This window comes from Daktulosphaira vitifoliae, unplaced genomic scaffold (assembly GCF_025091365.1).
Source record: "Daktulosphaira vitifoliae isolate Bord-2020 unplaced genomic scaffold, ASM2509136v1 Scaffold_4, whole genome shotgun sequence".
In the NCBI taxonomy this organism is placed as follows: domain Eukaryota; kingdom Metazoa; phylum Arthropoda; class Insecta; order Hemiptera; family Phylloxeridae; genus Daktulosphaira; species Daktulosphaira vitifoliae.
Window position 1 is genome coordinate 5,828,144 of NW_026099575.1, and position 15,739 is coordinate 5,843,882.

At 24.0% G+C, this 15,739-nt stretch overlaps 3 protein-coding genes across 6 annotated transcripts in view; 2 read left to right on the plus strand and 1 right to left on the minus strand.

Annotated features, from left to right (window-relative positions):
• Positions 1 to 498: 498 nt before the first annotated feature.
• Positions 499 to 2,325, plus strand: LOC126905738 (DNA-directed RNA polymerases I, II, and III subunit RPABC2). The gene is made up of 5 exons (XM_050685738.1): positions 499 to 607; positions 725 to 755; positions 1,760 to 1,826; positions 1,901 to 1,992; positions 2,061 to 2,325. The coding sequence occupies exons 2-5, from the start codon at positions 727 to 729 to the stop codon at positions 2,269 to 2,271; spliced, it is 399 nt and encodes a 132-aa protein (XP_050541695.1). The 5' UTR covers positions 499 to 607; positions 725 to 726; the 3' UTR covers positions 2,272 to 2,325.
• Positions 2,326 to 2,957: 632 nt separating this feature from the next.
• On the minus strand, positions 2,958 to 13,442 carry LOC126905733 (inner centromere protein A). 4 transcript variants are annotated; one of them, XM_050685728.1, is made up of 12 exons: positions 10,336 to 13,439; positions 8,657 to 8,741; positions 8,371 to 8,582; positions 7,908 to 8,033; positions 7,353 to 7,602; positions 7,136 to 7,270; positions 6,754 to 6,917; positions 6,078 to 6,225; positions 5,888 to 6,014; positions 5,418 to 5,482; positions 5,168 to 5,274; positions 2,958 to 3,094 (listed from the first exon to the last, which is right to left on the minus strand). In XM_050685728.1, the coding sequence occupies exons 1-12, from the start codon at positions 13,004 to 13,006 to the stop codon at positions 2,982 to 2,984; spliced, it is 4,203 nt and encodes a 1,400-aa protein (XP_050541685.1). In that variant the 5' UTR covers positions 13,007 to 13,439; the 3' UTR covers positions 2,958 to 2,981. The 4 variants fall into 4 exon arrangements, with proteins under 4 accessions (XP_050541685.1, XP_050541686.1, XP_050541688.1 ...); XM_050685729.1 differs by lacking the exon at positions 5,168 to 5,274; XM_050685730.1 differs by lacking the exons at positions 2,958 to 3,094; positions 5,168 to 5,274 and adding an exon at positions 5,770 to 5,819 and having other exon boundaries at positions 5,423 to 5,482.
• Positions 13,443 to 13,646: 204 nt separating this feature from the next.
• Positions 13,647 to 15,739, plus strand: part of LOC126905734 (eukaryotic translation initiation factor 4E-like) — a 4,148-nt gene continuing 2,055 nt past the window's right edge. Inside the window, exons 1-2 of the mRNA XM_050685732.1 lie at positions 13,647 to 13,816; positions 15,493 to 15,692. Of these exons, the coding sequence (XP_050541689.1) occupies positions 13,808 to 13,816; positions 15,493 to 15,692 (209 nt within the window). The 5' untranslated portion in view covers positions 13,647 to 13,807. The remainder of the gene's footprint in view (positions 13,817 to 15,492; positions 15,693 to 15,739) is intronic.

A 15,739-nucleotide genomic window follows, 5' to 3' on the forward strand; every position in this document is an offset into this window, starting at 1 on the left:
TTGTGTCAGATTTAAAGAGAAATTATTAAAATATAATGCTGAATACATCAACAAGATATATTTTTTGATCTTTTGCCGTATCATTGAAAATTAATGTCCAGTAGGTACAGATATGGATAGACACAAGCAAAAAACACATCATAGTAAAACTAATACCTTCTCAGTTTTTTATCGAAACTAAGAAAGTGTATGAAAATTATTTTTATATATTTGTACCTTACCAGATATTTTTTTATGACTCCCCATTTTTTTAGCGACACTTATATAGGAATATAACAACAAAATTTGTTTCTTACTATGTAATGACAGCTTTGCAAATAAGATAAAAGCAAATAATCTAATATCATATATACAGGTATAATATCAAGTATGCATTGTAACTATTTTTAGGCAGTCGGTATAAAAATATATAGCTCTGTTTTAAAACAATTCGTTATTTTATTAAGTTGGTAGCACTATGTATCAGCAAAATTAATTTGCCAAACTTTTATCATTTTTTTAACAACTCGCGTCTCTGTCTCTAAGATCATGATAAGTATAACTACATAGATCATTATTTATTTTATAGTTTATTCTTGTAAATTTTCGTTCGTTGTGAATTTCGAAAGTAAGTTTTCATATGATAAAATCATTTGCGTGTTACATTTATTTTTAAAAACTAATTAGGATATTGACCACTATATTTCATAAAATATATTTATAAAATATTAATTTGTTCTGTAAGTTATGGCGGACGAAGAATTTGAACACGACGAGTAAGTTAGTTTCAAAAATTTAATTTATTATAAATATATAATTTATATAATAAAATTATAATTTAAAACTATTCACTTCAGGAATTCTAATTCTTCAATTTTTAAACTGGTTATTGAAAAATTAGCAATGATGGAGTTTCTATAATCTTTTACAATACTTCATTTGTATTAGTTACATAGTGTAGTAGATCATCCAGATGTAGTCTAATTGGTGATGTTCTACTGTGCTGTTTGTTCCTATATGTGTGATCATAATGAACTACAAGATGTCCTATATGACTGATAATATACTCCAACTTCATTAAGTTCATTCTGAAATGTTTTGTTGTATTCATATTCAGCCATAAAATTATTATTAATTTTTGGACAGAATATTTTTCTTTGACAAATAATAGTATAATATTTTCGCCATCACTTTCTAAACTAAAAAATAATTTCAAAATGTTTAAGAATAAATATAAAACTATATTATTAACAATTGTTATTTAAAAAAATTATACTGCTGGGGAATAGTCAAACTTTTAATATATTTTACAAGTTATTGTTATTTATGAAACGAAAAATAATTTTTTTAACAATAGTTTCCAGGTTTTTTTAAACTTGTCATTGGTCAACTTGTATATTTTATGAAACATAAATTTAACAAATAAATGAAATTTACAACTTTATCTATCATCAAATTCGACTTGTATTTTGTATAAATGGCCCATGATATAAAAATCCTGTTAAATCACTTTGGTAGAGCTGATGTTATAGAGATGCGATAGAAGTTAAGGAGATTATAATATGTTCATTCTTATTATATATTTTTTATGAATAAATTTTCGGGTAGGCTAAATGAAATTCTCTCCTTAAAAAAAAAAAATTTTAAAAGTTTGTAGAAATCATACTCCAAATATTCATAGTTTTTTAACTTTGAAATAAGATGTTTTGTTTTGCATTGATTACTCTTAAATTAAGTATTATTTAAATTAGTTAATTTATTTAGTTTATATTTCGTTTAGTGGTGGTGCTGATGATTTTGATGATGTTGATGATGACCCTGATTTGGACGAGTTAGACCAGCCTGAAGTACAGTGCATATTTAATTAATTTTTAAATTTAAATATTTTTCTATTAACATTAAACATTTTTTTTCTTTTTAGGAAAATGAAGACAATATTGATATTTTACCTGTCCAAGAAGCTCAAAGTCAAGTTCAGAAGTCTAAACGTATAACAACAAAGTATATGACAAAGTGAGTTTAAAATATATTTTTGAAATTTTTTCATGGTAAAATGATATATATTTTGATTTTATTAAAAGATATGAAAGAGCACGAGTTTTAGGAACTAGAGCCCTACAAATAGCCATGTGTGCACCTGTTATGGTTGAACTTGAAGGAGAAACTGATCCATTACAAATAGCTATGAAAGAATTAAAAAAACGTAAAATTCCAATTATTATTAGGAGATATTTACCAGACAACAGTTATGAAGATTGGGGAATTGATGAACTCATTATAGTTGATCAATAATGTGTATTTTCTTAAACTATAATTTTGTAAAATAATAAAACATATTAACGGCAATTATATTTAAAATACATTATATAATTTGATCTTTTATACAAATTCAATAAAATAAATGATCAATAAATTTTAATACAAAAAAAAATTGTTAAAAATTAAATTTATGTTTATGTTTATCCTAATATACTCAATAACATTAATTACACAAAAAAATCAATATAAAAAAACTAAGGTGAGCATTAATTATTAACTCATACAAATACTAACTACTAAAATATTTTAAGTAATACTTTTATTTTAATTTAAGTAATAACAAAATAACAATGTTAGTTCCTCCTATAATCAAAAATTACTTAAGAAAAAATTGTTTTACTTTAATAATTACTCTAATAATCCAATAATATAATTAAATACAAAATACAATCCTAACTTAAGTAATATTAAATAACTTGATTCAAGTTATTTGATTAGTCATTGTAATTAGAATAATTAAGAAATAAAAAAAGATTATGTTATTCATTCGACGTCTTTAATAGCATGATTATTATAATACTAAACTCTATTTTGATAATTATATTTAATCATTCATTTGTTATCTAAACATGATGAATTAAAAAATGAAACTATAAAATATAATAGCATAAAAAACAAACGTTAATTCAAATATAATTATGGTTGCATTATAAAAAACCTAAAATGTGGAATCTAAAAGTTACTCAAACTTTAATTAAGGACCTAGGAACAGTAGTAAGTAGTCTAGAAACAGCTTTTTTTTCACATGTGGTACAATTTATATCTTGGCCATTTAAATCATTTGTATCGATGCAATCTAGAAAAAATAATATCAAAATTTATATGCATTAAGTAGTGAAAAAATACAATTGGTATACTTTAGTATAAGGTTACTATTGAAATAATTATTATTTTAGTTAATAAAATAATTAAAAAATGTTTTAAAAATATAAAATTCACTAAAAATGTAAAACACAACTAACACTTGAAAAAATATTTGTTAAAATAAATGCGTTAAACAGTATAAATTATGTAAAACATGTTTTAGTTAAAATAGATTTTTGTTTGACTTAAAACTTATTAATCTTTCCACAATACTTAGTTATCTTAAATGAGTATCATAAGTTTAGTAATTTCATTGTACTATTTCAATATATTATGAAGAAAAAATACATAACTTTATAATAAAGAAAAATAAATTATCTTTAATTAATCATGAAAGTATATAAATTACAGATCTATCAGAATATATAATCAATTTCAAGCACTATGTAATCATCTACAAATTATTTTTACTCAATTTAATTTTGACTTTACTGAAACTAATATTTTAGAAACCTATAAAATGCCAAAAATTCAATAGTTTGGTTTAATTTTTTTAAATGTAATTACATTGATTAGTGTAGAATAGTAGTAAAATATTGGTGTTCTATAGTTGATTAATTTAAGATAGAATAATGTTTTTTTTTAATGCAGAAACATGTTAAGTGAATGTTGCTTTATGGATTTCTACATTAAATTGCAGGAAATTTTATCAGATTTAGGATTGTTGGCTACTTTACACAGTGTTGAATTATTAGAGGGAGGTCCCAGGTTAAAAAGCCTAATTTTTTTTATAAAATTTAAAAAGGATAGAAAAAAATTATGTAATTATTAATTATTATAAACTTAGTTGTAAGATGATATTTTAATATATAAAGAAATGGTATATTTAGTATGGGTTCTAGATAACCTAGAACTTTAGGTAATGGGGAATTACACTTTTGCACTATGCACAGTACTGTTAGGGGTTAGTTTAATGAAACAGTACCATGATATTATGTTCAATTAGGACCACACTACAAAGACTTCTTTTTAAATAAGTCACTAATAAATAAAAGATAATAAAATTTTAAACATTGAAGGTCAATGAAATTATCTGAATATTTAATAAAATACACAATACATTAATTTTAAAAATTTTTCTTAACATTAATAATGTTAATATTTAATATAAATAAGTTATTAAACTTCCAAATTATAATAAAATAGGGTAATAATAGCAATTTTTACAGAAACACATCAAGTACAAAAGTTATATTTTTATACACTAAAGTGTAATTAACAAATAAAAAAATATGATTTTATATGTAATATTCCAAAATATATTAACTATATAAGATAGTTCTTTACAGGGTGATTGATTTATTAGCCAATAATTACTTTTAAGAATCATTTCTCATAACTTATGGGACATCAACTTTATTTTTTTAAATGGAAATATATTTTATTAATAAGATATGTATTAGATAATGATCTAATTAAGATATTAATTAGTCGACAACAATTTTCAGACCAATATTTCAGAAGTTATTAACATTTTTATACATATGCAAGAGAAAAAGTATGGCTAGGAAAGTCTAGAAATATATTTAACAGATTTCTGCCATGTATGCTTCTCACTTCCAGCTATTACTTTAAATTGTTAATAACTTCCGAAATACGGGTCTGAACGTTGTTATCGACTAGTCGTTTTCTTAATGATAGTATTTTCTATTTTATAAGCTAATATGTATGTTGTCATTTAAAAGAATAAAGTTAACATCCCTTTAAGTTATAAGGGATGGTTCTAAAAAGTTATTACTAGATAATAAATCATGAGATATATGTAACTAAAAGAAATCAAATATTTTTTTCCCAATATTGTATTTAATATTAATATTTATATTGCAAGTGGTTTATGATAAACCGATCACCCTTTAAAGTACTAAATAATTTGGACAGTTTTTTTAGTTATCTCAAAATCAGAGATTTTGTAGAACAGATTTTTGAAATAAATGATTCAATTATATGGTAGGAATTAAAAAATAAGCAAATATTATAGTGAAACATTGTAAAGCCATTGTTATACCTGTATGTAAGTATCTATCGCAGCTGTTACACTGTATCATGCGCTCGATGTTTTTCAAAGAATAGCAACGCATGCAGTTAGGGCAGAAATGGCCTTTTTTCCACAACCTGACCAACATACCAGAATGATATAATAAAAGTATACATAATGAGAAAACGTCATTACAATATGTGTTAGCAAATATCATTTTTTTTCATAATTTACAATAAAACAAATAATGAAATTAAAATATTGCCTAGTTATAACTTACCTTGAACAAGGAGCACACAATGTACGACTATACATTTTTATTCCACTTTTTTCTACTTTCTTAAACTAAAAAAAATTAAAAACAGATTACACCAATAAATTACATTAAAATTATTTTAATTTCAAATTATTTATTATAAATAAATTTGTGTATAACCCAAAATTAATTAAATTAAAGTTGCAGTAACAATTTGCAAATGTTTACATTGCCTACCTACAAAAAAGTCCATTGAGCTATATAATTTATAAAATAAATTAATTATGGTTTTATAAGCAAATTTTAACTAAATTTTTTTTTATAACTATTAATTATTTTAAATGTATAACAGTAAAGATATTTCTTATTTATTTACTTGGTATTTTTTGATTATTTTTATAATAATACTTCCATAAATTAAACACACTAGAAGTTATCAACAATCATCTAAATATTGTATATGTTATTTATTAAAATATATTAAAATAATTTACTTCATAGAACCATTTTGAATCTGCTGGGCCTGGTTCATTTGCTCCACAAGAACTACACATTGCACATTCTTGACAATGCCATCTACCTTCTGGGACTTTACGAAGTCCAACACAATATATGTGATACCTATTTTATTTATTTATAAATAAATTTATAACTTAATTCATAATTAATGTTTATTTTTATTACCCTCTATCACACAGATCACAAAACAACATTTTATCTTCATCGGCAGCTTCTTTGCATTGAGCACATGATTTACAATCATTACATTGCCAGTTATATCGCTTAATATGGGGTATCATCTCCAAAGACATTTCTAAACAAGTAGGATGGTCTGAAATTTTAAATATTATTGATTACAAAAAGTTCTGATTACTTTTTTAAATTTATTTAATGGAAAAATATTATCAAATAAGTATTTAACAAAATTAAAAAGTAAAATGCAGATTAATTAATTTATCAATTACCAATAAATTTCTTTATTGTTTAACTTAAAATTCTAAAAACCACAAAAATGAGTAGTCAAATGTATTTATTCCTTGTAGATTTAAAGGTGTAAGTTAAATAAAGCTATACTAAAAAGTTTGGCACAAAATAAATATATTTTAATGTCAGTCAAACTCATTTTTTATTAGCCAACCAACAAATTTAACATGACATTCTCAAATTTTGTATAATGTTTTTCTAAGATTAAAATAAATTTGATAAACTAAAAAAATGTATATTAAAATAAAGTAAATTAAAAAATTTTATAAACAATATTGTTTTGAAATGTATGATGGTTTAGTAAATAATTAACATTTACTATAAGTTTATTAATACCTTTAAAAATAGATAAATGTATTTAAATAATTATACTTACATATAGATAAACACTTAGAACAATGGATTAAAGGTTCAGCTTCTTTACTACTTTTATCTGGATTGGTAACACATAATTTGCACTCTGCTCCTTTTTTATCACTGGGTCCGATTTCTAAATCGTCATTCCCCAATTTGTTTGTGTCAACTGACTCATCACTATCGCTAATAATTAGTAAATGGTGATAGATTTTAGCAGAACAGTTAGTGAGCAAAAATACCCTTAATTAATAGACTAATTACCATTATTATTCCTACACCACCTATATCCTGTTATCTAATTTATTTACATGATAAAGAAATCATGTAGATATTCATGCAATTTAATAGGTCTTCACAATTTGATTAAAATGTAAAAAAATTTCTTGAAAAAACTTAGTTACCTAGAATCTTCTGATGAGCTATCATCAGATTCTGATTGACTGCTTAACGAGATAGGAAAATCTTTGTCTACAGTTTTCAATGGACCATACATAACTGTATTAATAGGTAAATATCGTAACTCTTCATTAGAATAACTACAACATTAACATCGCATGTATAGCATCAGCATCAAATATATAAACACAATTAATTTTTTTAATTAAAATTCAGTCTTACGTAGCATAGTAATCACAAAATTGTCCAGGCAACAAAGCTACAGGGTAATGACCAATTTTCTGTTTAGAAAGTATCATCTTCTTGCATTTACTTTTTGGATAATGAACTATAAATGTTTGCATATCCATGGTACATTTCCTAGACTCTAATCTAGATTTATTTAAATTTGCATTCCAGTTCGCTGCAGCTTCCATTGCTCTATCACGTAGATCCAATTTAGATCCATCAGCAGTATTAAAAGTAATAAGAGCTAAATTTAAAAAGGATAATTTTATAATAAAACTTTTTAAAATATCATAGTGTTAGTTTATAAATTAAATTAATAATAACATCTACTTAGAAATAAAATAACTGTATACATCAATAAAATTTGGTTTAACACTAGTCTAATGGGATTATGAATTAGTAAAAATAATTAAGGTTAATTAAAAAAGTTAACTAAAACTGTAAAAATACAGCCATAAGTAGTATATTTCAATATATATATATTACAATTAAAAAAAAAAGTAACATAGAATACAGAATTATTTAATAATAAAAAATATTTTAAAATACCTTTGTGTCGATTAGATAATTCTTTGGCATGTTTGAGCCTCATATACTCTCGTAATTCTTCATATTTTTCAGGAAAATCAACATACATAATGTCCAACACTTCAGAACTGTATAAAACTGTCAAACCTAAAATAAAAAAGTGATGAAAATAAAGTTAATTTTAATAATGTCATAAGAATTGCATCTTCATCTCCTTGTAGCCTCTATCATAACTATTTGGGGTTGGCTCAACCTGAATGATTAGACAAGATTTTTACATCACCCAAACCTAACCCTATCCACCTAATGTAATCTTATTACAGTTAAGAAAGCCAGTACTTGAACAAGGTATTTGTCATTTTTAAAACTTCTGTATGTTCACGCATCCATGAACCAACAGCAAATAGTGCAGCTAAACATAGTGCTAATATGGCATAATCCATTGTTTCACACCAAGAACTTAATTTAAATTATTATAACTTACCTAAATCACACAGTGATTCAGCAACTAAACCACTATCACATAAAAATGACCTTTCTTCAGCTTCAACATTTCTACGTTTTAATCCAGGATATTTTCTTTTAAATGATTTTACACCTAAATAATTAGATATCTGTTCTTGAATCATATACAATTCTCCACCTTCTAAAGGCCATTGGTACTCAGCAATTTGATCAACAGTCAATGTTTTATTGCTATGATATGAAAATTTTAAACAACAATTTTTAAGTTTTCATGGATAACATAACATAAACACTTAAATTTTTACCTTTCTAAATCAATTACTTCCATTCTTCCTTTTTTTAGCCGACTACTATCATTGGTAGCTCCACTAATTGATAAATCATCATCTCCTGTAAAAAAATTATTCAGATATAATTAAAACAATTTTCTTAGTATAAATTTAAAGAATTAAATATACAATATAAATTATTTTATTATTTTAGTGTATAATATGATTTTTTTTTTTTTTTTTGTGTAAATTATTTTTAATGAACATACTTATGAACTATGTTAAATATATACATTTATATATTTAAGTATAAATAACATATAACCGTCTTCTTTAATTACCTTTATGCATATACTTAATATTTTTTAATTTTAAATATAATCACAGTATATTACAATGCAAAATGAGTAAAAGAATCATTAAAAAATAAATCAAATTGAAAGCTTAAGGCAACATTTAAAACACTTAAGTTTTGTTTTTAAAAAACATAATTAAAAATAGAAGAGTCAAAATTTATTTTTAAAAATGTGACATTAAGTTTACTTTCAAAATTAGTACATTATGTTGACATTTAAAATTAATGTTATACCAAAATTAAAATAAAAAAATTCCTATCACAATGTAAAATAAAATTTAAAAAGTATACAGAGTGTTTTTTTTTATCATAATTCACTATTTAATTAATCAAAAAATAAAAATAGTATAAAGAATTGTTTCAATGATTTCTATTAGATGCATATTTTTTTAAATTTATCATTCATGAAGTATTTTTCATGTTCATTTTTATACTTTATAAAGGGTGTCAACATTACTTTTTAAAACAGTTAAAAATATAATTAACTAGCTTAATTATTAGATAATGATCTAATTTAGATAATGACTGGTCTATAAAAACTTTTGGACCAATATTTCAGAAATTATTATTATGTTTAAATAATACCTGAAGGTAAGGATTGGATGCTATTTTTATCACTAAACATTTATCAGCCATACATCTCCTACTGCATTGGTATAAAAATGTTAATGTTAATAACTTTTGGAATATTGGTCCAAAAATTATTATCGACCAATTAATATCTTAATTAGATCATTATCTAATAATTAATCTAGTTAATTACATATATTTCCATTAAAAAAATAAAGTTGACACCCTTATAAGGTATAAGGCATTAACATAAAAAATACTTCATGAATAATAAATTTAGGAAAATATGTATCTAAAAAAAACCATTAAAAAAATTCTCAATACTACATTTATAATATTCGATTAATCAAGTGGTACATAATAAAAGAATCACTCTGTATACTCTAAATAAAATAACTATTTATATCAATGAGTCAACTAGATCAGAATCAGACTGTTCAAATTTGGTTAACATAAACAAAAAAGCTGCGAATAAGTTTAAAAATCAATTTACAAATTTAGATGTTGGATTTGATTTTTAAGTGTAAAACCTTTGTTAAATAAACATAATCGATTCTAATATAACCACGTTTTTAATCTAAGAAAAAAATATTTTATATTAAGCTATGATAACCTGTAATATACTTCCAACTTCTTAAATAAAAATTAATTAAGATACGTTTAGAAAAGTATGTAAAATTTGCATTCCATAATCTTACTTACAAAATAATTTTGGCTTAGTAAAGTTTAACAAAAATATTACTAAATTTTTTTATAATTCTACTTAAAAGATAAAATAATTATATCATACCTATCATAAAATTTCTAGCTGATGTCTGAGATAAGTTGATATCAGCACTCATACGAGTTTCATCATCAAAATTTAGTGGAGGAGGAAGTGATTTTCTCATTTCAGCTTGTCTTGCTTTTTCTTCTTGTAATAATCTTTTTTTTTCATGCCACTGAAGTCTTCTCTCTTCAGCTTTTTGTTTTTTTCTTAGCTTCTTTTCTTTTATAGCATCATTACGTTCTTTTAATTTTCTTTTTCTTTCCTCAATTTTTCTTTCACGTTCTTCTTCCTTACGAATGCGTTCTGCTTCCATCATAGCAACGTGCTTGGTTTCTTCTTCTTGATTCATTTCATCATTAAAAGCATTTCCTTCAATTTTAATTTGCAGAATACTTCCTTGATTATCATTATCTAATTGTTCTCTTCCTTGAGTACGTCCTCCACGTCCTCTGCCTCGTCCCCTACCTCTATTACTCTTTCCTCGTTTTGGAGTTGATGCTTCAAATGGATTGTATATATTACCACTGCTCATTGAGTCCATATCAAATAAAGGTACATGAAAAACATTTTCATTATCAGTTTCATTTTTTTCTGATAAATTGGGTTGTTGCTGTTGCTGCTGTTGATACTGCAATAAAAGTTGTTTTTGCTGTGTTAAAGCTTTTGATGGTCTTCCTCTTTTTTTTGGAGTATTCAGAATCTGTTGTTCTAACAAAGCAATTTGTTCTGCACTAGGACTATGAGCAGGTACAATAGTAGCAAAGTCACTAAAACATTTTGATGGTTGAGAAAGGGCACTTTTTAAAGGGCTATCCACTATAGCATGTTGTTTACTACTAATTTTTTTTAATAACTCTGATTTTACATCAGGACGATTAGTATTCTCAGTCTTGATTTCTGGATTTCCAACTTTTGGTAGTTTTAATGTTATTTTATTTAACTTTGGTGTTTCTGATTGTGTTGAAATTGGTGTAATAGTAACATTTGAATCATTTAAAAATTTTTCTACTTCATTCATTTTTTCTGACCCCCATTTTGGAAGGTCAGTAATGTTAGTTTCATCATTTGATAAACTAGATTTTTCATCACTCTTAGTAGTTTCAGTAGTAGTGTTACAATTTTTTGGTTCTGGCAAAGTTTGGGAACTAATTAAATTCATAGAAGTCTCTACTTTAATATTAGTATCAATTTCGTTAACAATAATGTCTTCAGTATTTATGGGGAATGAATCATCTTTAATATTATCAATTGATACTAATTTTTGTTGAGAAGTTTGATTGTTCAATTGAGTGACTTTCTGAATTGGCTCCAATATCTTTTTTGATGTAAGAGCAGCCTTAAGTATATCAGATTTCTTAAATAACTGTGGAAGCTGTGATTCAGATCCTTCACAATTTTGTTCAACATCACTTTGTTCTTTTTCTAAAGATATATAGTTATCATTTTCATTCTCATTTTTTATTGGAGAAGTTTTAATGGAAAGATTAACTCCAATAACACTTTTAGAAATATACGATGTATTCATTTCAACTTTTGGAATTGCAGTAGATATTACAATTTTTTCATCATCATAATTCAGATTTGTTTTATTGTTTGATTTTTCAAAAGAAATCTTTTCTACGTCATTTATTGTAATACACTTATCATCACTACTAGCATTAGTAAATTCACTATCAAACACTTCATTTTCTGGTTCTTTAATATTTATAAGATTATAATCTACAGTTTTTTCTACAATATTGTTGCTAGCCTCAAGTAAAATATTATTTTTATCAATGACATCAACTATTTCAGCGACTTTTTTTGGTGCATTAGGTTGAATTTCACTCATATCAGAACTATTTACAATTAATTCATTAGATTTTTGTATACTATCATTGTCTACTATTTCTTTTTCCAAAATTTTACTTTCAACATCTTTATTTACTAATACATTAATGGTGTAACTAGAATCGATGTTGGATTCGCTAGACTTGATTTCTTCAATAACTTCTTCATTATTGAGTTTAATTTTTAGACAGTCATAATTTGATATTTCATTGATATTGATATCTTCAATTAAATGTGATGGTTCTTTTTTATGGCAATCAATTGAATTATTTTCAAAAGGGAGTTCTTCATTTTCTATGTCAGTTGTAGGTTTAGAATCAATTTCAGTATTACTCTCATTAATATAATCATTAGTTTCCTTTTTTTCATTATTTGTAAGACCAAATGTTGGTCGTTTTAATCTTGGACGTTTAGGTTGACTATCATTTTCTGAAGATGAACCATCATCTTCAATTTTAAAGATACTTTTTTTTATTTGTTCCAGTTGTTTTATTGTATTTTCACTGAATGGAACTTTTAAGTCTGGAATTTCTTTATTGCACTCATTTTGTTGATCTTCAATTGTGCTAGAGTTAATAGAACAAGTAGTTCTTTCAGGATTGGATACAACAGGATATATATCACTAACTTTAGAGGACTCAACCTCGGGTTTAAGTATTGATGGGTAAGAATTTGATGATTCAGAGGAATCGGCAGAAGATTTAATTGCCTCGTATGATGTAGAAACAACAGGTTTGGATAAAGCTGAAAAAACAGGACGCACCAATTTAATTCTTTTGGTATTGGGCTTAGAGTTTATCGTGTCCTCGTCAACTCTTCGTTTTTCAGATGATTCATTTGTACTATTAATATCCTCATCCATGATTTTCTTCAGCTAGACAATAATTACAAATGAAATAAACTTTGACACAATTAAAACATGATCTAATTAAACATCTCAAATTTACGTTTGAACTAGTCAACATTAAAAAATAATATTACTGTAACAATAATTTTACTAATTTTATTTTTAATTTAATAGTTTAAAGTCATCAACACAGACAAGTTAACTTCATATCAGCCAAAAATGATGCCATACTATTAATAACAATAACACAACTTTATCAATCTATGAAAGACGCTAACTGCTCAAAACCAGATATTATTTATGGTACTCAGTAACGGTATTCATATTATTAACCAACTAAATTGTATGAATGTGAAAATGGATAATACACTAATATGTCACTTCACCTTTCCAATAAAAATCAAGTGTAATTTTTTGTATTAGTCTTAATAAACTTTGTATTTTTACTATTTACTGGTAATGCACGTTCATGGTTGTAAGTCAATCATTTACTTAAACCATGGTTTAAATTATAGATAAGGGTGCTAAAAATTGGATAATATTTGTATATTTCCCAGTGCTTCCATTTTTAGATTTAATTAAATTTATAATGAAATATTTAAAATGTGTAACTACTGTGAACGTTTTGTTATCATTGACAAATATTTCATGTAGAATTGTCAATGTGTTTTATATTGTTCCAAAATAAACTTTTTCCTAATATCTTAACGCTGTATAAGTTTTATAAGAACTGCAACTTAAAATTAATTTATGAAATAACTTATAGACTAAATTTTTTTAAATATTCAAGCTAGAAAGTGAAAAAGTATACACAAAATGGTCGAGGTAAGATTATGTACATTTTTTACAATTGTACAATCCTTGTATGTAGCATGTTGAGAACTATTTTAAATAAATAATAGCTTTTTTAAGGCTATGATAACTTTATCATTGAAGTTATGTGTTTTTTTCATTGCCATTGTTGAATTTATCACTTTACTTTTTAATGATTCAAAGATTAACTAAAAATCTAATTAGTTAATTACTTTATTTATTTACAAATATCATAACTGTACTGTAGGAACTTTGTATTATTTATTTATTAATTTTATAATTAGAACGGGACGATCCCAATATTAATAAATAACAGATGATAAATAACTACTTTACAATAGATATAAGATAATACTTGTAACAATCTAAATTTTAAAACATACAAACCCTTTTTATTATTTTTTTGAATGATTTATTTAGTTATTTAGTATAAATTTTAAAGCACGTTTCTCTAATACAGTGCATTGTTATGTATTAACAATCTGCTATATTAAAAAATAATAATTTTATTACTCTAACAAAAATATGATAGACCAATTTTAATTATTGCTTAAATTGTTTTAATAGTTATTTTTTTTTATTAACATGTTTTAAGAATATTCTCATTTTGTTCGACTAATGTTTTTAGTATAAAAAAACATGATAATAATCAATTTCTTTGAAATAATTTTATTTAAAGAATTAATCTACTATAAAAGGATAGATATGAAAAATATAATGACAATCAGTACATGGTAATAGTATTAAACAGAGAAATGTCGTAAGAATAATTAACTTACTTACTCCATATTAGAGAGGCCTACCAAAATTTTTTCAGATTATCCTACATTGTGACCCTAGTTAGAAAAGTATTTAAAATAAAGGAATTGTTACATATTTTTATGATTTATTTGTATTAATAGTGTTAAATATAGTTATTTAGTATATAACAAGTAAAAAGTTATTATTTCAATAATCTATATGATTTTTAAAAAAATTTTCTTGTAGTTTTATAGTTGCAAGATAAATGAAGCTATACTAAAAAGTTTGCCACAAAATACATATATTTTAATGTCAGTCAAACTCATTTTTTGTTAGCCTAAAAATCAAATTTAACATGACATTCTCAAATTTTGTACAATTTTTTTCTAAGATTAAAATAAATTTGATAAACTAAAAAAAATATATTGTTACTTTATTGTATTTTGTTTATTAATTAGTAATTAGCTCAAAAAAAAAAAAAAATATGGAGAATATTTAAATCTAGATTTGAAATTAACAATGAAATTTTATAATTAAAATAAATATTAAAAACAAAATTTATTTTGACCAGTATAATTTTATTGATCGATGATTTTATTTAAAATAAAGTAAATGTATAATATTTATAAATGATAATTTTTTAGAAATTGTGATACAGAATCAAAACGGAAGTGTGTATTTTTACATGTTGAATAAAAGTTTTTTTTTATAAGAGAAATAATAAAAAAATGTTTTAAAGTTGTCTAAAAATGCAAAAATTGTTATAAAAAAATCATGCTAAATTGATTATTGGGTCAAAAGTTATTAAAGTTGTCAGTTAGATCTGTATAATACATACCTATGTTTCCATTATAATAACAAAAAGTAAACAAAATTATTGAAGGCCCACAAATTTAACTATTTTTAAGATTGTCAAATGGAAATTTTATTAATTTATTTTTTTTAAGGGTGAACCAGCACATAAATCTAATGAGTTATCAAAAGAGGAAAATCAACAATCAAATGAAGAAGCTGCATCTACTGAATTAGTTGTTAGACATCCATTGGAAAATAAATGGACTTTATGGTTTTATGAAAATAAAAATAAAAATTGGGAAGATAATGTCCATGAAGTGGCTAGTTTTGACACTGTAGAAGATTTTTGGTGGTATTAAAACTTGTATATTTGTCCTTTTTTTTTTTTTTTTTTTTTTT